This window comes from Coturnix japonica, chromosome 1 (genome assembly GCF_001577835.2).
Source record: "Coturnix japonica isolate 7356 chromosome 1, Coturnix japonica 2.1, whole genome shotgun sequence".
Classification (NCBI taxonomy): domain Eukaryota; kingdom Metazoa; phylum Chordata; class Aves; order Galliformes; family Phasianidae; genus Coturnix; species Coturnix japonica.
In genome coordinates this window covers 100,825,850-100,853,506 of record NC_029516.1, presented here as the reverse complement: position 1 = coordinate 100,853,506, position 27,657 = coordinate 100,825,850, and the positions used below count along the sequence as shown (strand labels likewise).

Sequence of the window (27,657 nt, the reverse complement as noted above, 5' to 3'; positions counted from 1 at the left end):
AAAAGTAATGCCTCCTGCTTTATTATGTTGGCCCGTGACATCAGAGCTGGATGTGGGAAGGATGATGGTAGAAGTTGAACATCTTCTTAGTTCCATTCAGCTTCATTCTGTTGCCATGTGACAGATAGCAGCAGATGGGCAGTCTGACACACTGACGTCTGACATGGAAATGAAGATGAAGCAAAGGTGAATTTCCTCATGCAGAAAAAACCTGTACCCATTGACACTCATCTACGTTTGCTGAACATTTATGGAGACCAAACAGCAGATGTGAGCACAGTGAGGTGGTGAGTGGCACGTTTCGGCAGTGGTGACAGCCACCAGTGGGTCACCTCCAGAGGTACAGATTTTTCACAAGCGTGGCATGCAGGCTCTTGCTCACTGCTGGCAAAAATGCATAGCTATTGGTGGTAAGTACATGAAAAAATGTTTTGTAACTGAGAGCTTTCTCTATTAAATTGTGTTACTGCTTTCTTTGTATCTGATATGGTTTTCATGCAAATAAGCAGGAGGCATTACTTTCAGAGTGACCTATCTATTATCACTGCTCGTTTAAGTGAAAAAAAAAATCAACCTTAGATTTCTCACTTAGAGCTAAATGGTGGGTAGATGGATGAGAGCTGCATGAGGGTAACAAAAATGTGCCACTTCAATGTGGTATTCAGTTTTCTTCACTCTATGCTTGAATCTTGAAGAAGTGATACTATTTTCATGCCAGCATCAAGACATGGTGTACCAACATAACTGTTTACCAAAAAGGAAGACACTGAGGTTGGTAACAAGAAACAAAGTTTCTGTGGAAAAAAAAAACCCAATCTCTTATTCAGACTGAAATTCAGTAAAAGTTTATGATATAACCAGCAAAGTCCAAGTTAACAGCGAAGTCGATTTTTCCAATAAGTTTGGCTTTGCTGCCTAAAAATATCTTTAAAAAAATAGTTGCAACACTAGTTAAAACTTCCCCTTGTAGCTAATTGCACTGTGTCAGCTGATTCTTGAGCTTTCATAGAGAAGCTGGTACTCCAGCTTTCTAATAAGAGGACATGCTACTCGTTACTCCTCCCTCTCTTCAGCAGTGGTTTTCACAATCAGCAGAAGTTCTTAAAACACAAATGGTAAGTGGCTCCTTTTATACTTACGATACAATAAAATACATTCTTATTAAAATTTCTTTTAATTACAAACGTACTAATGACCTTTGCAATTAATTGGCATTTAATTAAATATTTCTTAGCTTAAGTATGCATGCCTGCTTGCAGATGACAAAACTTTGGATAGCTTAAAGTTGTGTTTCTGAAGTATCTGCAGTGTAACTGATTTTTTCCAGCCCTCATTCACCTAAAAGATGCTATTAATTATGCAATTCATGGTATCAAGAATTTTTTGCAACAAAAAAAGCAACGTAAACGTAACATTTAAAACAATAGAGAGGTTTCAATGTGTATTTGAAGGTACTGTATTTTTTAACCAGATAAAATTTTTATAATTACTTTTAGCCCATACCATGCCAAATATTTAATATGAAAAGACAGCTGTTCTTGTAAAACTGGAACATACTGCCCACATCTAATGCAATTTTAAGATCATCCAACAGGAGATGTTGTAATACTTTATTATTAATGTCTTCTCAATAATTCAGATTCTGTATGTATATCACTTTTAACTAAGCTTCTTATCTAAAATGTTCCAATTTTCACTGCCTTGCCTATATCAGGCATTTCTAAGACCTAGAATGTTCTGGAGATCTACATTTAGAATACCAAATATAATTTTTCAGCTATTGTCTGATTAGGGGAATATTAGCTTATCTCTTTAAAAAAGATATCTAAATAAACTTACTTACATAATCTTCTAACACCACAGCATATAAGCTTAGGGAGAAAAATGTATTGCTAATAATTGGTTGTTAATTGCCTCTCTAAACAGCTAGCTGCTGTCCTGCCATACCCATCAAGTGTTTTCTTTTGGTTTTCCTTCTTCAGTCAAAGCTGATTTTTATCTTCCAGATTACACCTTCCTGGTTAAAATTATACTCTCAGTGACATTAAAAACTTTATGAAAACAAGGGAAGATGTGAAAACAATCCATTACTGAATTAATGTAATTTTAAGCTAACATCAGTTACCTTGCACAATCTTGATTTACAAACATTGCACAAAAGGAAAAGATACCTAACTTTACACAAAGATACAAATAATAAAAAAGAAACTAATATAATTAGTTAGACTCAGTTAGATTCTGTGCTGTTTATATTACGTAAATGCTTCGTAGGCAATAAAGTGTAACAGTGTTCCTGTGGTAACAATATTTACAATTTCTCCTTGTATCCCGACAGAACAGCTAAGAAAATTCTCACAAATGGCTGCATCTTCAGTTGATTTACTGACCATTCTTTCACACAAGGAAGGCTTTTGGGGTAACCAAACTGTTCTAGCCATGAATGCACCTGAAATTCGACGCAATGCAAGCTGTTCCTTAGAAGACAATGCACTGTCGTATGCTTTCATACTTTTTTACTCTGTTATTTTTGTCATCGGATTGGTTGGGAATATTATAGCCCTGTTTGCATTCCTGTGCATTCACCAGAAAAGGAATTCCATCCAAGTTTACTTGCTAAACGTAGCCATTGCAGATCTTTTGCTGATCTTCTGCCTTCCCTTCCGAATACTGTACCACATTAGAAACAACACGTGGATGTTTGGACGGATTTTATGCAAAATTGTAGGAACCCTATTTTACATGAACATGTATATTAGCATAGTACTGTTGGGACTAATTAGCCTAGATCGTTACGTAAAGATAAATAAGTCTGTGAAACGACCTAACATGTTAACTACTACCCGAAGTATACATATTTGCTGCATTGTGTGGGCAGTTGCACTAACAGGATTTTCATTAGTAGTTGTACCATCTCTCTTCATGAGTGAGGTCAGCAATTCTACCTTGTGCTTTCATTATCGGCATAAAAAGAATGCAATGACAGAAGCAATTTTAAATTATATCATTGTCATCATTTTTTGGACAGTTTTTTTCCTTTTGATACTTTCCTATGTTAAAATTGCCAAGAACCTGCTGAAAATTTCAAGGAAAAGAGCTAATTTTCCCAATGCAGTGAAATACACCCAGACAGCAAGGAATTCCTTCATTGTACTCATTATTTTCACTGTATGTTTTGTTCCATACCACATATTTCGATTTGTCTACATTACATCACAATTACAAAATCCATCTTGTTACTGGAAGGGAGTAATTCACACATGCAATGAGGTTATGCTCATATTTTCATCTTTTAACAGCTGCTTAGACCCAGTTATGTATTTCCTAATGTCCAGGAGCGTACGTAAGACTGTCCTCCAACTTATTTGTAGAAGAATTCATAGAGATACAAGTTTGACTCTGGAAAGTACTTCAGAAATAAAACTTGGACAATATACGCAAGAGCGATTATCTACAACCACTCCGCATTCAAGTTCTGTAAAGAAGAAGTCTGACTTAATCAAGTAAACAGATAACAACTTCTCTCACTGTCACTTTAGGACACCAGCTCAAAATGCACCAAATGCAACACTGAATGGATATTTACCTTCTTTCGTTCTTCCCATTACAAAATGAGAAGTCTTACTTCTGTTTGTGAAAATGAGAAGTAACTTTTCAGAAGCACTTCACTTTTGTTTATCCAAGAAAACAAAACACGAAACTTCCTTCTGGTCATCTCAGGTACCTTCTGTGGGACTAACCTAGAACACTAAGTCTTTGGGGAGATGACCACAAAGTGGTTTGAGTCTGTGTAAAAAGAATCTTGTATACAGATGTTAATACTAGCGATTTGTGTATATAAACAAATGCATTTTGCAGAAGTAATGTGTCCTATTCAAAAGAGCTATATGAATCATTAAAGGCTTTACATACTTTCTGCTTTAACGGGTTTCAAAGAGATCAGCATTTAACTGTATTTACAGAACTATTTTTTGCAAGGAAATATTTGAGAATTTAGCAACATATGTGGCTCAAAAATGAGGTGAAGAACACATCTGCCATTGATTCAGTTATAATTACTGAAGATTCGCTTCATTAAATACCAAAACTAAAATATTAAAGCCTCCTTTATTATTCAAGCCCTTTATTATATTTTCAATATTTTAATGAATGCCAAGGTTGAGTACTTGAGGTAAAGTTAAGCACTGGTTAGGAAATTGATTAGAAATTTGTGAATAAGAGATGACATACGGGTATTTTCAGCTATCTAGGATTTCCTTCAAACTATGAGCAACAAATTTGGTAGCTTCAGCTACATTTCAACAAGGAAAAAACTGAGCATACAGAGCAGAACAGGAAAATTAGCTGCTGTGAACACCAGGAGCATCACCTCTGATCTTTGTTTAGGATCAGTCATCCAGTCTACTTAAAGGTTTATGGATTCAGGCGAAAAACAAAATTTTGAACTGTAAGGTTGTTTAGAATAGGAGAGCTGAAGGTGGAGCTTCTTAACACCAAAAGACATGCAAACCAGACATTTATACTGAGCGATTTACATGCCTAGTACAAGAATCCAAAAAGATGAACTGATTAGATACTAGATGTTAGATACTATTCCTTCAAAGGAAGATTCTATTACACTTAACACATAACAAGCAATATTGCTCAGATTAACTGAAACACTTTTATATTAATATGATTATCAGTAACTCCATCTAGTAGATCACATGAACTATTGGATCTAGTTTTATACCTAATCTGTTGCAAAATGTGCAGATTTTTATTAATCCAGCAAAATACTCTGATTTTATAGAAGCTAGTTATAAAATTCCTATTGAACAAAGCAAGTGTAACACTTCATCTCTCCTAGATATCACCGTGGTTTAATGTTTATGTGCCTTTACTTCAGTTTCAGTGTCCTAGATTTGGATAGGATAGAGGTTTTTTTTTCCCTAGTAGCTGATATAGTGCCTCATTTTGGATTTGTGATGAAAACAATAACACACCAGTGTTCTGTTTGTCTAAGTAGTGCTGTACAGAGTCAAGGACTCTTTTGACTCTCATGCTGCCCTGCCAGTGAAGAACTGAGGATGCACAAGAAGCAAGAAGTGAAAAGAACCAGGACACCAACCCAAACTGGCCAACGGGATGTCCCATTCCATACAAGGTCATGCTCAGCAATAAAAACTGAGGTAAAGAGGAGAAGGAGGACATGTTCAGGGTGATGGCACTTGCCTTTCAAGAAACAGTAAGGTGTGATGAGATATTCTGCAGGTGGTTGAACTTCTGTCTGCCCATGGGAAGCAGCAAATGAATACCATGCTTTGTTTTGCCTGCATGTGTGGCTACTGCTTTACCTAGTAAAATTGTTTTTACCTCAATACGAATACTGACATTTTCACCTTCCCCATCATCTCCACCAGCTATGGGGGGAGGTGCGTAAGCAGCTGCATGGGGCTAAGCCATCTGCTGGGTTAAACCACAATATTTCCTGAAAATGGTTGAAACACTTTGTCAAATCAAAAAACAATGATTAGGTCATGTGTGCTACCCTATTTGTTTCTTCTAACAAAAATAGAAAAAAATTGGGCTTTCTTAAGAGAGTTCTCTGTTTAAGACTATATAGAGAAAAGCTGGATTGGCACATTTTGTTCACCCACAATGTGTGCTGAAAAAAAAAAAAAAAAAAAAAAAAAAAAAAAGCCATTTTAGAATTCCAGACATGCTTTAGCAAACTACCTTACACTTGCTTACTAAAACTTTATTTTGTGAACAACTAAATTCATGAAAAGGCAACAGGAAAATGTCACTGCTGTAGACAAAGCTCAGATTCTGATCCATTAGGTGAACACTATTATGTAGGCTTGTTTGTTACACTTTTTGTAGTGGAAACTCTGAAGTACATTTTGAAGGAGAAGTGCATTTTACATTACAGCTATTCTTTACAGATTGTAGAGAAGGAGCACCAGAAGCCATGTATAATATCAACAGATGATGTAAAAAAAAAAAAATAAAAAAAATTTAGAAGTAACATCAAAGAGTAATACATTCCCAGGACCACATACTACATTACATACTGCTTCACTTTAACCTCTGTGCATAAGGAATGAAAAGCATATGTGATTTAAAACTTTAAAAAGAGATTTCAGAAGCTACAGTTTAGTGTTTGTATTAGGCAACTGCAGCACCTAAAAAGACATAAAATTAGGCAAGCTGGGGTAGATAATGATTATCTAGATTATGAGTTAGCAGAGGGTTGTTAGAGTTAGGGTACTATGGTTAGGCTGCGGTTGGGCTTGATGATCTTTGAGGTCTTTTCCAATGTGAGTAATTCTATGATTCTGTGATTCTATGATTCTAAGGTACCCAGGGAAAAGTGAATGAATTTGTTTGAAAAAAATCATCTACCATAAAATCAGCTCTAGCAATAATGTTACAGAGGAGTCAGCAGAAGAGCTCTCCAGTAGACTTGAGAAGTATCAGGATAAAGGGGATAATGTTGTACACAGACTCAATCAAGATCATTTACAAAAGGTCCTAAAGAACCCTGCTCAACTGCAATAAAACAGCAATGTTAAAATTAGGAGAAAAAAAGACACTGTTAAACCATCATTGTGATATTCCATTGTGACATAAAACAAATAAACTCTTGAGCTCAGAAACAGAAACCCAAAAGAGGACCAGTATGTATGACCAGGTATGGCGTGTAAAAGGGGAAATGGGAATAACTAATTATATGCTCTTTGTCAGAATCTGATATTAAGGGAACAGCAGTTACAACAACAGCAATAAAAATCAAAACAAACAAACAACCCCAAAACACCAACATAAGTGAAAATATTTCATGACAGATATTCACAAGTGTGCAAATCAGTGCTTCAAGGTATCAAAGGCCTGGCTCAGAACAGGATCTGAAACTAGACAGTGCTGTCATGTAGGAAACAACTACTACTGAACAAAATCCAAACACTTTATTATTATTATTATTACTATTATTTTCCCTGAAATCAATTTTACCAGATTCAGAGTGCGAATGGCAGGCACTGCAAGCCTCTATAGTGAAGTGTAAAGAATCTAGAAGCTCTTGGGAGATCTGCTGAAAATTACAATGTGACATTTCAGGTGATTCTATAATTAGTGTTACTATGTTTGTTACTTTTCATTTTAGCAACACTTCGTAAGTGATAGGAGGGCCAACTACAGTAATGTACTGAATCTTCAACTGAATTTCAACATAAAATGCTAAAAGAAACTTGCTAAATAATCTAGGATCCATCCTCTTCATTCTCCTTACTATGGCAAGCAGCAAATCTGATTGTGATGTATCTGTACAATACACATTTTAAAGATAGTGTGAGCCACAAAACAAGACTGCATGCTAGAAATAAACTAACAACTTGAATTATTAGCATATCCAATTGTATTGACTCGAATAACCAATTTTTATTTCTACATTGAAACTCACTCATTACCTTTGGCATCTTCTATGAGGTAAGAAAATTACAGCCCAAATCTGAAAACTTTAATTGAAAACTTCTTTCACAATATTGGTCAATGAAACCACAAGAGAGAAATATAATTTATGTTACTGAGTCATACAGTACTGATAAATAAGTAAGAGCCATATTATTCCTTGAACTGGAAAATGTATGTGTGGGCACCTTAGTTTAATGCTGTCTCTGAAAGCACAATCAGGGTGGGTAGAAGGAGTTTAGTTGTATAGCATAAATAAAACATACAAAGAAAAAGAAACCAATGTTTTAAATACATTTTCAACATATTCTCTGTAAGGCTTTTTTCCATCTCTTACAAATATTCACTATTACTGAGGGCACCCTGATGAGGGAATCCCAGAAAACAGAGGTGCTATGAAGATATTACCACTCACCGCTTGTAAATAATGATAGGAAAAATCCATGTACAGAAGTTGTTCACAGACTTCATGAGAGGGACAATAGTTGAGGGGAAAGGATGAAGATGAAAGAAGCCTTAACATTCAGACTGTTGCTAAGAGTGTTGAGTATGGATTTAAGAGTATGAATAGAAAAGAAATGGCTGTGTTATCAAACAACTGAAAAATGAGATATAAAATGAGGAAGAAAAAAGTGCCAGAAAAAAGGGCTTACTTTTAAGCTTATATTTTTGTAATCTCAATCAATTACTTGAAGTACACCAGAAAGGTACATTGTGCTACATGCTGCCTTCACAAGTCCTGGTTTCTTAACGTTTGCATACAGGTGGTCAGTATACCTTCGCACCTATTAAAAAGCGAGGTCAGCTACTTCAGAATATCTCAAACCACAGATATGCAACAGACTGTGTGCTTTTAAAAGAGAAACATACCTGCTGTTTCTCCCACACAAAGAATTCTGCAAGCATATTGTCAACAACGCATCAAAAGTCTGATGAAAATACCTGACAGGAGACCTAACAACGTTCCTTACCAGAAAGAAATTCATTTTGGAGACAAAGCTTTCTAGTTTACAGCCAATAAAATCTACCTTTTGTAGATTCAGCCTTTTTTATTTTTATTTTTGCTTTAGTACTTCTGCATTTTCTTCATAAGAAAGCTAAAAAGCTCTTACAAATATTTAACTTGAAAGTACACAAGTTACAGCACAGTGCAAAAAAACAACAGAGAAAGCTGCCTGTTTATCTACACTAATCAGTACAGTCCTCATGATAAAAACTGTTTTGAGAAAATAAAAAATAACCCAACCAATACACACCCAATGACTTTTGGAAAACAAATATATTAAAAGAGACCTCTGGAGGCTGCAGAGAGTATTTCACCAAGGAAAAATGTTGAAGCTTTTAGCAGTGAAGTCCTTAAGTCTAAAACTATTGAAAGATGATTTTTCAAAGTACTGTCAACTGCAAGCTATGTTTTCCAGCTTAAAAGGTATCATTTAATTTGTTCTTCTCTATGCAAAACAACTACCCAGAGCACATAACCGTGCTTATTTAATGACAGCCAAATAAGTGAAGGTATGGGTGCAATATCCCTTTTCTGTATCACAAAGGATGCTAGAAATGCCAGAGTTATATTGCATATTCTCACAATTCATCAAACAGTAGAAGAACTACAAAGTTTGGACCTAGTCTGCTGAACTGTAATGGCAATTCTAAAGCTGCTGAAAGTAAATTATCAATGAACAGCAAAAAAGACAGCTAACAAAGACCAAATTAAAATATGCCATCTCTTTTATATCCACTGATCTAGCATGGTACTTGGCTCAAGCTTAGAAATTGAACTTAGAGAACTTTGATTTGGTTAGTATTTCTCACAATATTAAATACGCTGCTCCATTAGCTATGTATTTTTGCCAGCGATGAACAAGATCCTGAATATGTTGCTTGAACAAATCTGCATGGCTGTCAAATTTCTCACATTGCTGTCACCACTGCTGAAAAACACCTCCCACTGACGCACTCTGCTCACATGCACTGTTTGGTCTCCAGAAGCATTCAGCAAACATCAGTGAATGTCAATGGATACAATTTTATCGGCATGGAGGAACCCAGTGACACATCTTTACTTCATCTGCACTTCCACTTCAGATGCCACTGTGTCAGAGTGCCCCTATGCTGCCATCTACCACATAGCAACAAAATGGGCAGGAAGGTTCAACCTCTACTGCTGTATGACCAACATCTGCCTCTCACTTTGTGGACTAACACAATATGAAGTGATGTTTTCAGAGCTGCTCCCATAAATACATATACTGATTTGCAGCTAAAATCCTGATCACATTAATCCTGGAAAGGAGCTGTGAAACACTGGGCCATGCCTGCAAGGAAAAGTCATGAAAAGGCAGACAAAATTATAGAGTGGCTTGGGTTGGCAGGGACCTTGAAGATCACCTACTGAGCACCTACTGCCCCCCTCCAGATTAGGTTGCCCAGGGCTTCATCATACTAGTCTTGCGTGCCTGCAGGGATGGAGCATCCACAGCTTCTCCAGGCAGCCCATGTCATTGCCTCACCACTGTCTGTGTAAAGAATTTCCTCCTAACATCAAAATCTAACTCCTTTAGTTTAAAAGTGTTCCTCTTCTATCAATCTCAAGCCAGGTAAAAAAAAAAAAAGTCAGTCTCCACCTTTTTTTATAAGCTCCCTTAAAGTACTAAAAGGCCAAAACAAGGTCAGTGAATTCTTCTTCCAGTCTTTACACGTATTTGGGACTGCTCAGACTAAGGTGCAGTACCCTGCACTTGGACTAATTGAACCTCATTCAGTTCAATGTGGGCCCATGTTTCAAGATTTTCCAGGTCTCTCTGGATAGCATCCTTTCCTTCTGTTGTGAACTACACCACTCAGCTTGGTGTCATCAGCAAACTTGCTCAGGGTGCACTCAATCCCACTGTCTAGGTTGTTAAAAATGATGTTGAAGAGCACATGTCCCAATATGGATCCCTGGGGGACACCATTCATCACTGACCTCCACTTGGACATAGATCTGTTGACCACAATACTCTTGCTACAACCATCCAACAAATTATTTATCCACTGAACAATCCACCTTTCAAATCCCTATCTTTGCAATTTAGAGATAAAGATGTGGTGTGGGAACCTGTCAGAGGTGTTACAAAAGTCCAGGTAGGTGACATTGACGCTCACTAGATGACTAGAGCCTCCAGATCATCTTTTCTATCCTTTGTAAAAATGGGAGTGATGTTTCCCTTTTTCCAGTCACCACAGACTTCAACTGATAGCCTGCAACAACACTCTCATATCTAGACATCCACTGATCTAACTTTTTTGCTGAGTGAAGAGAAATTATATGGGGCTGCATATGATACATGTAATACACTTCACATATATACTCAACAAAACTTTGCTTATTCTTTTTGTATTTTTATTTGAACATTAAAAAGAGGGCTAAAAATATTAAAATAGTGCATTGGACACCTGTGCAATAAGATCACATTCCAAGTACTAGAAATTAAAGCTCATGTTAAAGGTTGGTGCATATTTGACATGTTACACATTTATTTAGTATAGTTCATCCGAAGCATCCATAGTGGACCTGTCTAAAGGCATCCACTTTTCTGTGCCCTATCCTAAAAGCTGCATTTCTTCCATCAAGCAACAGAGGCTAAATGTATCTCCTAGGCTTTCCATGGCATAGAGAATCAGGACTGCCACAGATAAATGGACAGCTGCTCTCTTCCATTCTGCAAGGAGCAGATGCTGCCAATCCACAATACACTGTTGCCTGTCAGGAACAGCCCAGATATTCACACAAGTTGAGACAGGTATGAGGAGATACGAGGTTAACTGGGCTGTCTTCTATCATCTTAAGCAGGTGGAGGGGAGAGGCAGTGGCCAGGTGGTTTTTGTGTGGATAAACGGCTGACTGAAATAGCTCCCCCACTGTGAATTTCCTTGTCTTTGTAATTTTGAGCCACAAAGTAGACTGCCTGCATACAGTGAGACAAAAGGCAGCACACACTGCTTGTTGGTATATAACATCTACTAACAAGTAATACTGGTTTGAAAGGGCTTAAAATATAAATAACAGAAGTGAAGAGAATATATGAAGATCATTATGAAGAACTTAAGAGTGAATTGCCTAAGAGATGCATGTGTATTGTTTGAGTATCATCAAATATATATTAGATAAAATAAACCATTTGTAGGTCAGGCAAATGGAAAAAGTGTACTACAAGAATAGTGAAGGTGCTTGGAACCAGTGACATTTATTTTTTTGTGTTCACTCATAATATCCCATTCATTTGTTTCCCATGCCACTAATAAGTTGCAAAATGAAGTCTGATAGATTATAATCAGTATATCAATCCATTATACGGTAATTCAGAAAAAAAGTAGTATAATTTCCTCAAATAGCAAGAATTATGGTTATTGAACTACAAATACAACAGGCCACAGGTAATAACAAGTTGAATAATAACAGACACCCTCCTGGCATGGTCATAATACACATCTATAATTTTAAAGCAATATAAATGAAATCAATAATGAGACCAAACAATTAAATCCAGTGTAGATCCCTAGAGTGTATTCTCACTGTGAGTCCTTAAATGCAAAGCAAAACTAACATAACAATACTAAAAGTGCTTAAGTTATGGTACCTCCTCTGTTCTCACAGAGGAACTTACTGCTTCTGAAAAGCCATAACTGACAACCACAGATGTATCACACAGAAGTAAATTCAGAAGTTTTATGTTCTAAGCTGCTTTAAGCAGTTTGACTCATCTGTGATCAAACTTTTCTTCTGGAGGAAGGAAACTATCATGACTATCAGGCTTCTGGATGACTTACATTAAACACCCTATTTCTTGGAAACAAGCCAAGACAGTTTCCCCTGGAATGATCTGCAAGCTTAGAATGCATCAGCTATAAACTGCTTCTACAGAATGCATAATCTGAATGGATATATGTGATGTGTTCATTTGGTAACTGACAGGAGGACGGGCATGGATACATCATTATCATTACTGCACCAGGAGTTCAAGAACAGATGGACAGCTCTGTGAAAATTATTGGATCTGAAGAATAATTAAACTGCAGTGAAAGTTCTCTTTTACAAAACATGAACTTCTTTTTTTCCATTCTGGGAAGTGGGCAGTCTCAAAGACCTTGAGAGTAACAAGAGCTCCACGCCCTACAAGTATCTTAAGCATTTCTGTGAAATAATTACATGGCCAAAGGACTGATAGAAAGCATTCTTCCACATTTACCTTGCATTCTTTTCAATTCTCTAATGGAGTCATATCCTGGCCTAATTTCAAAGACTTTCTGCACAGAAAACATCTTCTGGTTTGAACTTTAAGCGTCTAGCTGCCTTTTGATACCATAAAAGAAAAAAAGGCACATAAAAGAAAAAAAGGCACATTCTGAAGACCTACTTATGTCACAAAGACATTTTTCTTAACTGGATTTTCCAGATCTAAATATCATCCTTTTCACTGCATCAGTGTAGAGATAAAAAGGACGTTGGACAAAAATTCCCTCTCCAAAGGAAGACACCCGCAGCTTGCACAGGTAAGTTTAAAAGCGCTACTTCTTTGATTCCAAACATTCACACAAAAATGATCATTAGATGTCTAAAGAATCGAGTCCAAGTGTTACTTTGAGTATGTAACACACTGTTCAACAATCTACATGGCACTTACTTAGGTAAAGATTCAACAACTACAAAACAAGTTGGTTTACTTTGCAAGTTGGCAGTCATGGCTTATAGCATATATTGAAATATAACTTTTACGATTTTTTATAATGTAATCAACTTGGTGCTTGTGCATTTTATTATAGTTACAAGGAATCCTCTTTGGCATTGGAATTCATTTGCTTATGGCTGTTTCAAAACATTTTTATCAATCTGTGAGCTTGAAATATGTTTTTTTTTGTTGTTTTTTTTTTTTTTCCCCTGTGTGCTTTTATATGGAGTAAAAGCTAAGTTGCACTTTACTAAACTTCTACTTATACAACAGGATAATCTGTCTTCACCATAGGTTAAAGTCTTAAGTGCATATAAAAATAAGTCAAAGACTCATTTTTATATGCAGCCATTTTACAGAGCTTTAAACATCAACTGGAATTGATTTCTTGCTTCCAATCTGGAAAAACAGACTATATTGAAAACCGAAATTGGAAATATATCAGAGCTTTCAGCAATCATTTCACATGCTCCTGACTACATCATTTATGCATAATGTATACCTAAGATCAGAGCCGTATGAAAGAAAATTAGATACTATCCTCAGGGGAAAAAAGAAAGCATTCAACTAGGTTCCAGAGTCAAGAACAGTTTAATTCTTACTTGAATGCAAATACAAGATATACAAGATACTCCTGTGCATTTCTGCAAATACTGAAACACTCTATTAATTTTGCTTATTTAACTTGAAATAGTCCAAAGCTGTTTCCAAAGTAGGTTACAAGTAGTGTTCTAGAAGACTTAAGAAATAACTCAAGACCACAGAAGTTACTATCAGACCCCGGCTTCAACCTTCTGTTTCCTCATTTATTTTATTAGAGTCTAAGCACTTTAAATCTTTCTTTTCTTCTTCTTATTTTTTTTTTAAAACATAAGTCAGCTTTGCTTTTTTTTATTTCCAAAAATCTGTCAGCGAAAGAACAACCAAACAGTAACCTCATGCAATCTGAAAACAATAAACCCAGAGCACGATTATGAATTGGTAACAATGAAAAGCAGAGGAGGAAAAGTAACAGTTAAAATAAGAGGAAAGAAAAAGAGACATTAGATGCACATTACAGAAGAATAATTCCTTTAATTGTGTTTCAGCTCTCACCATCTATTCAAGAAGATTCGGCATAAATGAGAAATTCAACATGTGCTCTTCATCCATCGATAGCTACTACTGTAGCTCTACCAATCATCTACTCTCTCCTATTTATTACTGGCAGTTTTGGAAATATTCTCACTGCCTGGGTGTTTTCAAGACAAGCATCCACAAAAAGAACACAATATATTTATCTGGTAAATCTCGTCACTGCTAATTTACTTGTATGTAGCACTATGCCTTTTCTGGCTGGCTATTTTGCAAAAGGACACGAATGGAAATATAGCTCTGATGTATGCAGAGCAGCGCATCAGCTTGGAACTATCGTTATGCATGTCTGCATGTATGTGACAATTACAATTTTATGTACAATCGCTCTGAGTCAGTATGCAACACTGAAGAAAAACAATGATGCACGACACTCCCAAGCAATTACAAAAAACTTGTACAAATTTGGACTTCAAAAGTTCCGTCAGCCAAAGTTCGCTAAATATTTTTGTATCTTTATATGGTTTATTGTGTTGTGCGTTTCGGTAACAGCTATAACATACGATGCTCGGACAAGGAAGGAGCAAATTTTTAACACGTGTTATAACACGAAGGTAGAAATTGGTGAATTTACTGCAAAGACTGCAGCTTCTCTTGGCACTGCTTGTTTTTTTCTGTTTTTTCTAACCGTTTTGTTATCATACTATTCCCTCACCAGACACCTGAGTAAAATACAAAAAAACACCCACATTGGACAAAATCATATGATTTACAGGACAGTGAAAAGAAATATTCTTGTCATCCAGATAATTTTAACTGTCTGCTTTCTTCCTTATCATATTTTCAGGCCCATATTTTATGTACTGCTTCCAGAAGAAGATTGTTCAAGGATAAACTATCTAGTAGAAATTAAAAATTTCCTTACTTGTCTGTGTGTTTCTAGGAGTAGCATAGATCCAGTTATAACCCTTCTGCTAGATAAAACATTTAAGAAAAGCCTATCCAGTCTGTTTAAAAAACCCACACCTGAATACCACCAACGCAGAGCTGATTTTTTCACTGAAGAGACCCCACCAATATGAAGTAATACAGAATGATGTTAGTAGAATATGACTGTCAGCTCATTTTGACTTGCTGTAATGAGACTTTTATATGAAATGGGAAATATTTAAATGAAATTGTAACATTATTTGTATTTCCTTTTTTTTTTTTTTTTTTTTTTTTTTTGCTAGAATGGATAAATCATGTGTCAAAGGCTTTTTTTTTTCTTTTTTCTTTTCAGAAATATTGGGTAGAAGGCTCTGGGGCTGGCTAAGCATTGGCTAACTTGTGGTCTTCTTACATTGTTATTATTCCTCTCCCTCATTAAACTGTCCATTTCTCAACCCACCATTTCTTGCACTTATACCTTTTTGAATTCTCTCTCCCATCCCACTGTGAGTGAGTAGCTGTTTAACCTGGCAGGCAGCTCAGCACCAAAGTCCAAAATGTAATCACCCAAAAGTGTTACGCGATTATATCACCTCAGATTTGAATCAACACATGGTACTCCAGAACATACCTCCTTCACAACAGTGTTTAAACCCAGACCACTTGCAAAAGAGCGAGTAAACACAAGTCATACAAAAATGTAGGATATCGGAATGCACATGAAGTGACGGAAAAAAGGATGAGATGCACACATGCACTTCTTTTTAGCCTCTGGTACTATTTAACATAAAGTTAAAATAAAATCACAGAATTTCCACATTCCTAGTTTAACTCTATGAAGCAAATTCTATGGTTTATATAGGGAGGCATACATGGTTATTATTTACCAGTATACAACTTAAACTCAAAATACACACTTAAGGACCACGGACAGTATGAAAGGAGTGCAAAACAGGAGTAGTTTTGAATTTATTTTTGCAGTATGGTCTTCTCCCTATTCTTCCAAATGAGATCGAAGAGAGTTGCCCAATGAATGTTCCTGTCATTTGACACCTGCTTTGTATTCTGCAGAAGTTCAATAAACAGGTATGTGAAAAAGACAGAAAATCACTGGAACATAGTGTTTTATTTAATACAGTGCTACTTGTGAGTAGAATCCATCATTTGCTTATTTTACAGAATTCTCTTGCAGTGTTTAGCAAATGACCTACAGAGAAACCTTAAGTGGGCAGCTTTAGAGTATAACTCTGCAAAATGCTAAAGGAAAGAGTTCTTGAGCATGAAGACTGGTTTGTGTGGGTGTGCATCATACTGTGCAAAAGCCAAGTACAAGACATCTAAACCATGACTGAACAGAGCAGTTTAAATTTGCTCAGAGTACTGTGTTTAGATCAGTAGCAACAGATGTTTGTGTGACAACAGTTTACCATCAATATGCTTTTGTTTTTGCACAGGCCCAAAATAAGAACCCACAACTTCTGTCCTTCCTTACGCTTAGGAGATCTCATCACAGCAAGGTGTCTAAGGATGTAAATTTTAACACTGAATTTTTGATGATAGTATATGCTTAAGTAATTATACTCAGCTGTTCTAGACCACTTGGTTCCCTAGTGCTAAAGTTACCAGAAAGGTAAAAAGATAGATGAAATTTTGGGAACTACTGGTTAAATATGTTTGTGGCAAAATCACATTTCACCAATTCTACTTAGTACCCCAAAATAATACATACTTTTATTATTTTCCCATAGAACCTGTTTAAGGTAACATCTCCTTTACATTTAAGAATTGCATTAGTTGGTTTATTCTCTATTAAACAGCAGAAAAACTTTTGTGCAGTATGGGCAATTTGAGAATCTGCAAATCAAGTAATACTTTGGTTCAGCATTTGATGGAATAATTTGCGGAGGCAAAAACTCCCAAAACAGAAAGGCATGAGGAAAAGGTAGAGAAATGAATAATTCAGCAAAATACAACTCATGTGCTAAACTTCTTGTGTTGTTTAAGTCATCCTGGTGTTAACTCTGAAATCAGGTGAATTTTGAGTTATACAATCACAAATGAAATACATGATTTCTATTGTAGGAACACAAAATCTGAGGGCAAACGTGAACAACAAGACAAGTGTTTACCTCCTCCCTGGTTAACCTCCCCTCCTCCCCCACCCCAGATATGCTCCAGGGTGGCCAACTCATCAATCAGAACATGCAGATTTTTTGAACTGCGGGGCAAGCGACTGGAACATAAGAACTTTTAGATCAAAAGGTCTCCACTATGTAGCTGTCCAGCTCTGTGGCAGGCCAAAAAGTCTATAACCACATTAACCAAAAGGCAAAGGTCAGAGATTAACAAAAATTTTAAGTAATATTAGGGGCAAAAAATCAAGAAACTCAAGAAATGACTTTTCTTGCAAGAGGAAGGAAATTAAGGCAAGCAGAAGCCATCTTGTGAAAGTTTTTATGTTTTGATTCTGGTGTGGGAGATGAGGCTGGAACACGTGTAAGTTTATCATCGGTTCCATTCAGCTTTGGTTCATCTTGTTGCTTAAGGACAACAGATGAAGTTTCCAGCATCAGACAACAGCAGACTGAAGCATTCTTAATCTGACTTCTCCACATCAGTTAGGAGCCAAATGAGCACGTAAATGCCTACAAGACACCTAATTCTAATAGGGGCTAAAAGGTGCATATTTTCCTGTAAATCAGATCAAGATCAAACATTCAGCTTAAAATAACACCCACAGAAAACTTAATAGGAAAAAATGCAGAATCATAGAATCGTAGAATAACTGTATAAACCTTATAGATTTTTATGATTTCACTTTCATTCATTCAGATAATTCAGAAATAGTTCATTTACTCTACTTCCTTTCAAATCACTGCCTACAGTGACATCTAGAGCTGAGATGCTGCAGTTAATACTCTACACACAAGCTTTATAGTTAAAATATTTCTGCTCGGCTTTTGTCAAGATTATACAGAATTTAACATGGTTTAATATACTTTAGACAACAGACTAAATAATTCTTACTCATGTAATTGAATAGTTTTATTTCTAAGGCATTTAAGAAAAGCAGCAGTTTTAAAGTTTTCAAACACTGGATAAGCTGTAAAGATATATCTACATTTTCCTGAGGAAAAAGGCCCTTGAAACTGAAATACGTTTTTGTTCAAGGACAGTGTCCAATAACAAGAAATTCAGCTCTCAAGAAGACAAAGCCACATAACCATGGTGTTCATTCTAAAGCTCTCACATGGTACCATAACCACACAACTAAGAAGGATTTAAAACCTTCACAGTACAACAAGATCAGAAATCCTATCAGCGATTTAGAGGACATCTTGAGAATGTGTTGTAAGAAATGACTTTCACAATATCAAATTTGAAAAACAAACAACAACAAAAACCAGAAAACACTATTAAGTGGAATAATTTCCCTTGGAAAGGATAAAGAGACTGGTGAAAGGTCTGCAATGTCTGCCTATGCAAAACCAAATGTCTGCTGGAAAGAAAACCTTCAGTTCAGCGTCCACAGTCTCTTCCCTAACAAACCACCCTGTACAAGTCTGAAGAGCAGCTCACCACCTCTCAGTCTGATTCATCACTAGAACTCACTTCTCAAACTCCACTATCAGGGCCCATTACCATTTTCATTAACTCTTGCAGTCCTTGACACAGCTTGGATAAAAGCAAACTCTTAGAAAAGTTGGAAAAGCTATTTCAGAAAGCAAAAAGAACAAATAACATGCATTCAAACCAAAGAAAGACAAACAAAATTTCTTAATCTCCCAATTACTTACACCATCATGTTTTGGGATAAATTAGTTCCACAAATAATCACATAAATGTTACAAAATTTCTAACTCAAAAATAGAATATATATATACTCTTCTTACAATGCTCCTAAAGTTGTAAGCATCTTGAAGTATTCTTTCAGCCTGCCTTTCTCCTCCAGAACTTGTTCTCCTAATAATAAATATTCAAGACTGTTTGCAAAAAGCAAGTAGTACTACCAGCATTCCAGCATTTAAGGATGCACTTATCTCTAGAATTTTGGTCTAGATGATTTGATAGCTTCACTGTGCTGTCAGAATGATGCAATTAATCTACAAATTCCAGTTCAATTTACACAATTAATTTATACACAGGTTTTCCTAACAAGAAAAGAAATGCAAATAAATTTCATATGAATATTCAGGAAGCAGAAATAAAAATGACTTTCAAAGTAATTGCAATCAAATGCAAATATGATCTGTGAACAAAGACTTCCTAAATGTTCTATCCTGACAGAATTAGTGATAAACTTTAATCTCATACAACACAATAAAAGTAAACATAGACTCATTAAATAGCTTTCTGCTTATACAGCTCCCCGTTCCCTCTCCTGTAGAGAAATTACCAACATTTAGTTGTTTGTATTAATTAAGTGATGGAAAAAAAGCCCATATCTTACCTTCACATCCCTGTGAATTATATTATTATCATGACAGTAACGTAGAGCTTCCAATATCTGTCTCATGTAATGACTGTAAAAACAAAAATACAATAAGTGGCAATCCTGCAGGAAAAGTCATTATGCAGATATAACTACATTTAAGGATTCTAACCACATAAAACGTATACAGTTTAGTTGGTTAATAAAAGTTCAGTAGACAGGAGTTTATGTCTAATGAATAAAGTTTGAGGATTATTCTGATTGAAGCCAAGGGAAAATTAGGAAAGGGTGGACTCTTTTTAGCGGTGAGCAACAACGGGACCAGGGGCAACAGGCAGAAATTGGAACATAGGAAGTTCCATACAAAATGCAAGGAAGAACCTCTTTACTGCCAGAGTGATGCAGCACTGGAGCAGGCTGCTCAGATGGGTTGTGGAGTTTCCTTCTTTGGAGATATTCAAGACCCATCTGGATGCCTGTGTGACTTGCTGTAGGGAATCCGCTTTAGCAAGGGGGTTGGATTTGACCTCCAGAGGTCCCTTCCAACCCCTTCAATTCTGTGATTCCATAGTGATCTTGAGAAAACAGAATGTATCCTCACCAAGTTTCTGAATGACACGAAAGTGCAAGTGTAATAAATACAGAGGGCAGAGCCACCCTTAGAAGGACATAAGCAAGAGGAAAGGGCCAACAGGAAGCTCAGAGAATTCAACTGGGACAAATGTGATATCCCGCACCTGGGACTGAGTAACCACTTCAAAGGTACATTCTGGATACAGGCTCCAATGGTAATGGCTGCGTTGCAGCTTTGCTGGAAAGGGATTCAAGGGTCTTGAGCAAGTCAGTGGTGTGCCCTGTCAGCCTATCAAATCGCATAGCATACTGAGCTTACTCAGTAAAAGCATAACAAACACTTCGAGGGAAATTCTCATTAGACTGATAAACTTAAGTTCAGTAAATATCAAAATGCATAGGACGCTGGAGCAGAAGCTCTAAAGAGGCTGAAGGAAACAGGATGTTTACTTTGGAGAAGGCAAAACTTAGGGGAGAATCTTGTAAGTCTTTCCATACCTAAGAGGAGGTATGGACAAGATGGAGCCAAGTCCTTAACCGAGCCACAGCGGTCATACATTGAACTGCCATACACTGAACCAGTAGATTCTAAGTGGTTATAGGGACACATTATACTCTGGATCAAGTTGTCCAGGGATGCAGTGGAATGCCTGTTCTTGGAAGCTTTCTAGAACCAAATGGACAAAGTTCATGACCCAAACATAGAGCTGACTCTCCCTCTACCAGGACGTTTAAAAAGACAGCTTTCATGATGCTAAAAATCTAAACTGTCTAGAAAAGCAAATACAGAATCTCGTGTGCTTTGAGTTCAATTTTCATGTCATTAGGACACGAGGTTTTGTTGTCCGACATTTTTATATTCTGATATTAGCTCATCTAGTAAGTAAAAAGTTGAACTGACTATACGTGAAATCACGAAAAAGAAGAAAAGGGTTGAACTAGCACAGCCAATAAAAGCTACACCTGTTAAGCCAAGTCACCAAAATGCCAACACAGGAGAGATCCATAAAAAGACAAAGACAGAGAATTAGATATTGGACATAAAATACTATTTTATTCAATATTCTCACCCAAATATAAAATTTGTAAAGACAAAATGTTCTGAAATTCTTTTATTATGCTAATTATTGTAATAAACATTCAGATTTGGAAACAGGATTATTTATAGTATTCCTACTTCTAGTTATTAGATTTGCAACAAAATAGCTTATTTTTCCCAATCATCCTGTGGGATTAATTAAAATTAGAATACATACCTGGCTACAGCCTCGCTGTACACGAATCCAGCATCTGCTCTCTTCACAATTTCAAAGCACAGATCTGCTCCATCCATACTGCAGGTAGAAACAGGGAAAAGTGCTTAAGACACTAAACTACAATCAGTTACATAAAAATGCTTAAAAAATCAATTGATTCTACATATATAAACCTTACATAAAATGTTCTGGATACAGGTGCAATGTTTTATTAAATAAAATGTCATTTGAAAGGTTATCTAATACAATATGGCTTGCCACAGGTCAAATTTTTCATTTCCCTCAGGTCACTCAAAACTTTATTAGCAAAACCAAACATTTCTCCTATTGCTTAAACTGCTCACTGAACAAATGGAGGAGATAGAAGGGGAGATGCTCTGTACAAGGTGGCTCTGCAAGTTAATAATTAAAGCATCAGAGTATGTTAACTGCATTCCTAAAGGCATCACGAGAGCAACTCCAATCAAAGACTGTATTTACAGAAATTCTTAGTAAAAATGTATTTTAAATGGTGACTATCAGAAACATTCCAGAAATGTAGTGTAGTCTTCCCAGTTATCATTCTCATAAGGGTAATAAAGAATGAAGATAATTTACACCTCGCATCTTCCATGAAGGTACTTGAAAACTGTGACAACACAAATACTATGTTATTAACTCCGATAACTGCTTGTAGTCTTTCTGACAGACTTCCCTAACAAAGTAGTGTAACAATTGTAGTATAGTATTTTTTACAGTCCTTAGGCTAAAATCAGACTACTATTTCTCTAAAACCAAAGCAGCTTGATGTAGTGTAATGGTCTTCCTTTTCTTTCTCCTGTATTTAACATACAGCAGATGCATATCTTGGAATGTTCATTGCTTGATGGGGCAAAGGAAGAGTAACAAGAGTTAATGTGAAGAATCAAATCATGTACTGCAGTTTACACTGAACATGGTGCTTGCAGGAAGGTAAAACATAGCACTGGTCATTTCCAGTCATAGAATCAAAGGTTTCAGAAGGAGAGGGTCCCATAAGGATCATTGATTCCAGCTCCCAGCTCCACAAAGCACTACCCAAAATTCAGTCTTATCCCACCTTTCCTTTTTTTTTTCTCTCCACCAAAGACTCAAGGAGGGAAAAAAACAAAACAAACAGACATAAAAAACCAGCTGAACTCACTTCTACTCTGTTACACACCTGCAATGCTTCATGCTACACAAGTAGTATGCAGAAATTCCATTCCCAAATACATCCACAAGGTAGTCCCATGCAGTAGAGTACTAACTACAATACTGACTGGTGGCATTTTAATTAGGCAGAATCATTTTCTTAGCCAGTTCAGCGTGTGATATCATCTTCAGAGCTAATGAACTCTACAAACTCATCACCAAACAGTGATTACACATCGCTGCATCAATATATTCCTCTCTAGTAGTTTTTCCCTGAACTTCATAAAGCTTGTATGTATACATAGTTACCTAATATCACTCAGATAATATACTGTGCAGTGCTATGCAACTGCTAGGAACTACTGATCATTAAAGATGCAGCACACAAGGCTGTTAGCACTGTGAGTAGCTGCAGAGACAGACAGAGTCAAGACTGTTGTTCCTTCACACTAACTTTTCTTTTAAGCAAGGTGCTTACAATCAGAATAGTATTTTAACATATATTTTCACCTCCCATGAGAAACTGAAGAACATACATGACACGTTAAGCTTCTGAGATATTTGATGAACTGAAAATCCAGGCACGTTAATGCATATCAGCATTAGGCATGTGAAAACTGTAGCAGTGAAATGAAAATAATAATAAAAAAAACCATGATCTCAATTAAAACCCACTAAAATAGGCATAAAATGATAAATATATGCTGAAGACAGAAGCTGAAGATGCCAAAAATATTTGTGAAGCGATGAAACTACAGCATGCACAATCTGAAAGAGAACCCTTCAGTACCAGTAGAGGGCACTCAGGAAGCTACGTAAAGCAACTCGGACAATCTCTGCTATTCACAAGTAAAGGGAAAGCTACAGCAGCTCTGAACAGTGAGCTAAACGACATCTTCCCAAAGCAAGTCCGAATTGTTTCAGGTAACAGTACCAACAATGTCCCTCGATTTCCCATACCTTACTGTTAATTTTTCCATAGTTTTAACAGGGTTAAGGCATGGTTTTGATGAATGTTTCCTTCAATAGCTTTGATCAGTGCTAGTATACGCTTACAGTACTTTCCTACTATACTGCCCAAACCTGGTGAAGAGTTGCAGCCTGCCCAGCAGGTTTACTCCCTGAGTCTGTAATCCAGACTTCAATCTAATGTGGAAATCTCTGTGTCAGCCAGTATCATGAGCCAGACCAAAATACTTTACAGCAACACTGTGTGAATAACTTAAGGTTCATGTAAACTCTTGAAAATACCAGAAAATGCCTCAAAATTTTATAATGGCTCCTATCAGTTAAATTTGCTTAGAAGTGAGTCATCAGAAGCTTTTGCTAAAATAATGCAACTTAAAAATCAATAGCCTGTAATAATTACAGTTACAGTAAATGGTGAAATTTCAATGCATCAGTGACTCAATGCACCATGTAGATTACACCACAAAAAGCAGAACACCTATGACAGTAGTAAGAGAATATTATGTAAATTACAGAATCATAGAATCCTTAGAGTTGGAAGGGACCTCTAAAGGCCATCTAGTCCAACCTCCCTGCAATGAGCAGACAGACCTACAGTTACATCAGGTTGCTCAGAGCCCCATCCAATCTGGCCTTGAAAGTCTCCAAGGATGAGGATTCCAACCCATATTTGGGAAATGTGTGCCTTACCTAAATGACCAGATATTAAATATCTGGAATTTGCTCTGGAATATCACATCTGGGCTTTTCAGTATGAAAGCTAAGTACTATCAGTTCACATACACTGATTATACTGAAGATAAACTGCTGACAATGGACTCATAAATCTAGAACATGGTTTTCAGACACTTCAAGTGGAGTATTTCCATTGTTTTAAAAACACTGAAGGCAGCTGACCCTTCTCAAAGTATTCTTGTTGATAAACAGCAATGGTCAACTGAGGAACTAATAAGCAACAGAACACAAAAGCCAAAGCAATACCTATATTCCAAATACAAAGTGTTTACTACCACGTGCACAAATTACACAGCAAATGTTATTATGTGACAGGGACAGCACTGCCTGAAATATTACAATATTAGAAAAAATATGAAAGAAAATAGATTTTCTATTTTCCCGATTTCATAAATCATAACTTGAAGATTAGTTTCACAGCTTTTGATGCTATAAAAATGTTGAATTTACTTCCATTGACTATACACTGTATAAGGTAAGAGATCAGAGTTAACTTGAGATTCATCATGCATCACTTGGTACAAAACCATCAGCAAACAGCACCACAGAATGGGAAAGAAAACTGCACTGTATGGGAAGGATTAGAGCCAGCCAAGTGTTAGGTGTAAGGCCTCTCCAGAGCCTCCAAGGCATCTCCTTCATCAGAAAGGAGAGTCCACTGCACTTCTGGGGAGCAACAGAGGGGTGCCTGGGAAACAACCTGGCACAGGCACATTCTCACTCTTCTAATGGGCAATAACATCTAAATATTTTAATAATTCTACTTTAATGGTAAGATTTTTTGGGATGGTGTCTGATTCTTACTCTGTACACTTCTTATGGTCAACTGCTTTGTGATTTATTACAATTTTACCTAACAGCTAATGGGGACCTACAGGTGACGTGATGGCTCCATTCTAAAGAGCACTTGAATCTGCCTATGAATGCTGTTAAAACTTACTTTTTCCTGTTAAACTTAATTGCAACTGCTCACACTCCACAGTTGTTCTATGAATTGTGACTTTTAAAATCCACTTATTTTAACGAAAGTTTTAAAAACTGGGCTCAGACAGTATATATATATATATTTTTCCCAAGCAGTACCATTTCACACTTTAATTAGACGCGCAATGTGTCTGCTTATTTAACTCATACCTTTTCACAACTACAGATTATCCACATGTTCGGGGTCATTTTAACAGCTACTCCATGTAGCTCTCATGAAGCAGTAGTGGACCTATGTATCATGTATTGCAACTGATGGCACAGTGTTTTAGGTTTGATTATTGCATTCAGTTCATGTGCTGGTCCTGAATTAATTTTCATGCTAAGAATCTGCCAGTCCACAAAAAACCTGTCTCCTCTGTAGTGCATGGTTGTCATCCTCTTCTTTGTCATTTCAGAATAACAAGCCATCAATAAAATATACGTTATTACTTTAGACAGAACTTAGTTGCAAAGCAGTTAAGCTCGTTATATTAACAGCAGAATGAACAGGAAGCAATATGAGGGAAAGTAAGTCATGCACAAATACACAGATGCTTTTTTACTAACTACAAATTTCTTACTATGGTCATAATTACACCGTATGCCACTCTATCAAATTTGGACAATGCAGCCTTACTTCAATAAAAACATAATCTTCTGCGAAATCACTTTACCAAAGCAACCCCTCCAGCACATCACACTGTGCCCACAACTCTTCCATTCCCTCCTACAGTTTTAGAACAGGTGTTTCTACTATCTCATTTTCTATCACTGTTTGTTAGAAAAGATTGATGCCTAGTAGTGTTCAGGGAAGACAAGCACATATGAGATGCAAAAAAAAAAATAGATTATTCTTCAAATAACTTTGACTTATATTTCTTTCTTTCATGTGGCCTGAAGTTAGGTACAGTATTGCCGTAGTAACTCTCATTGTTCTAACTTGCTTTTTATGTATACAAACGTGAATTATAATAGGTTTGTCATTAAAAAATAATTAGTTTTTATCTCATATTTATAAGCTTCTGGCATGGTAAACAGAAGCAAAACCCTATTTTCCATTTTAAAACCCTGTTAATTGTCAGAGCACGTCTCCTCAAGGTGTACATTATTTCATAATAGGATAACGAAAGCCTCCTGGTCAATGTTTTGTGATTTACAACACAAAACAAATAAGTCAGTACTGAAACAAAGCTTATGGAGATGAAAGAAAAAAACCAATTATTTCAAAAAATCATATGTTTATAAAATTACCTAAAAAATAGCAGAAGAGTTCAAGCAACAACTCTCAGCTTTACGTCAATTTTTTGCTCTTACCTTGTAACTTTCTCTATACCTTAGCAGTAAAACTAACATGTGCAAATTATTCTTAAAGTGCATATTTCAAGCCAAATTCTTTATCTAGTAAACTTCTAGTAAAAAAAACACTTTATCTATTAAACAATTCAAGCCAACACGCTGGGCATGGTGTGGTTTGCTCCAACATGCGACGGTCAAATGCATCAGAAAAGAGAAGGCAAGAAGAGAAATTGAGGTGGTATCACCCCATATGCTCACAGACTGGTAATACATATAAGGGGAGCAGCAGAATAAGAGCTGGCAGGTAAAAGAAGAGAAGGAAAACTGAACATGGAAGATGCACAAGTTAGCCTTCTGCATGTCTGGTTTTGTCCTTCATAAGATTCAATCATTTTTAACTCATTTTCTTGTGCACCATACTATGGATGCATCAGCCACAAATGAACAGCAGGTCTATCCTTAGAAGGCCACTGAGAAAACTAGTATTAGCTACTTAGACACCTGGACAGTTTCTTTTATGTTTGTGACCACTTGTATATGCCTGAAAAGACTATTTTCACAGCACTCAGTACTTCTGAGGTACAAAACAAGCAGGTGGACACAGACATACTTTAAGGATTCTATTGAGTAAATGACAACAAAGGAAGCAAAGAGAGAAACTTACAATTCGAAAACCATATAAAGCATTCCATCTGAGCTGTATGTCTCCAACAGTTCAACAATATGAGGATGCTTCAGCATGTGACAAATACTGGCTTCTCTCTTCAGATCTGTGGAAGATAATAAATCAGTATATTAGCTGTATATTCAAGCGGTTGGATATGAAGTAAAAAAATGAAAATTTAGCAATCAGAATATAATGTTTGGAAAGATGTACACCTCTGAAATGTATAATATATTATTTCATCTTTATAAATAACACATTTGAGATTATATTTAATTGTTCTCCTTCGAAACGTTTTAAGTTAAACAACTCACATAGATCTCAAAAGGTAAAAAAACAGAAGTTCATCACCTTTCCTGATTTGGCCAGTTAATTAGAGATCTAGATCGCAATCTGACAAACTGTATTGTAATAAGTTCACTTTCAATACACATAAACACACGTATGTAT

General features: G+C 36.3%; 3 protein-coding genes across 12 annotated transcripts in view; 2 read left to right on the top strand and 1 right to left on the bottom strand.

Annotated features, from left to right (window-relative positions):
* Positions 1–27,657, bottom strand: part of CASK (calcium/calmodulin dependent serine protein kinase) — a 182,348-nt gene that overhangs the window by 84,591 nt on the left and 70,100 nt on the right. For all 9 annotated transcript variants that reach the window (XM_015884899.1, XM_015884890.1, XM_015884915.1 and 6 more), the window contains exons 3-5: positions 27,208–27,313; positions 21,426–21,503; positions 19,615–19,687 (exon numbers count right to left, since the gene is read on the bottom strand). In XM_015884899.1, coding sequence (XP_015740385.1) covers positions 19,615–19,687; positions 21,426–21,503; positions 27,208–27,313 — 257 coding nt within the window. The remainder of the gene's footprint in view (positions 1–19,614; positions 19,688–21,425; positions 21,504–27,207; positions 27,314–27,657) is intronic.
* On the top strand, positions 90–4,110 carry GPR34 (G protein-coupled receptor 34). Of its 2 annotated transcripts, none has more exons than XM_032449249.1 (2): positions 90–410; positions 2,336–4,110. In XM_032449249.1, exons 1-2 carry the CDS (start codon positions 365–367, stop codon positions 3,502–3,504), a joined length of 1,215 nt encoding a protein of 404 aa, XP_032305140.1. In that variant the 5' UTR covers positions 90–364; the 3' UTR covers positions 3,505–4,110. The 2 variants fall into 2 exon arrangements, with proteins under 2 accessions (XP_032305140.1, XP_015740485.1); XM_015884999.2 differs by lacking the exon at positions 90–410 and adding an exon at positions 467–1,115.
* On the top strand, positions 12,099–15,455 carry GPR82 (G protein-coupled receptor 82). Its single transcript, XM_015885014.2, has 2 exons — positions 12,099–12,984; positions 14,249–15,455. The coding sequence occupies exon 2, from the start codon at positions 14,282–14,284 to the stop codon at positions 15,314–15,316; it is 1,035 nt and encodes a 344-aa protein (XP_015740500.1). The 5' UTR covers positions 12,099–12,984; positions 14,249–14,281; the 3' UTR covers positions 15,317–15,455.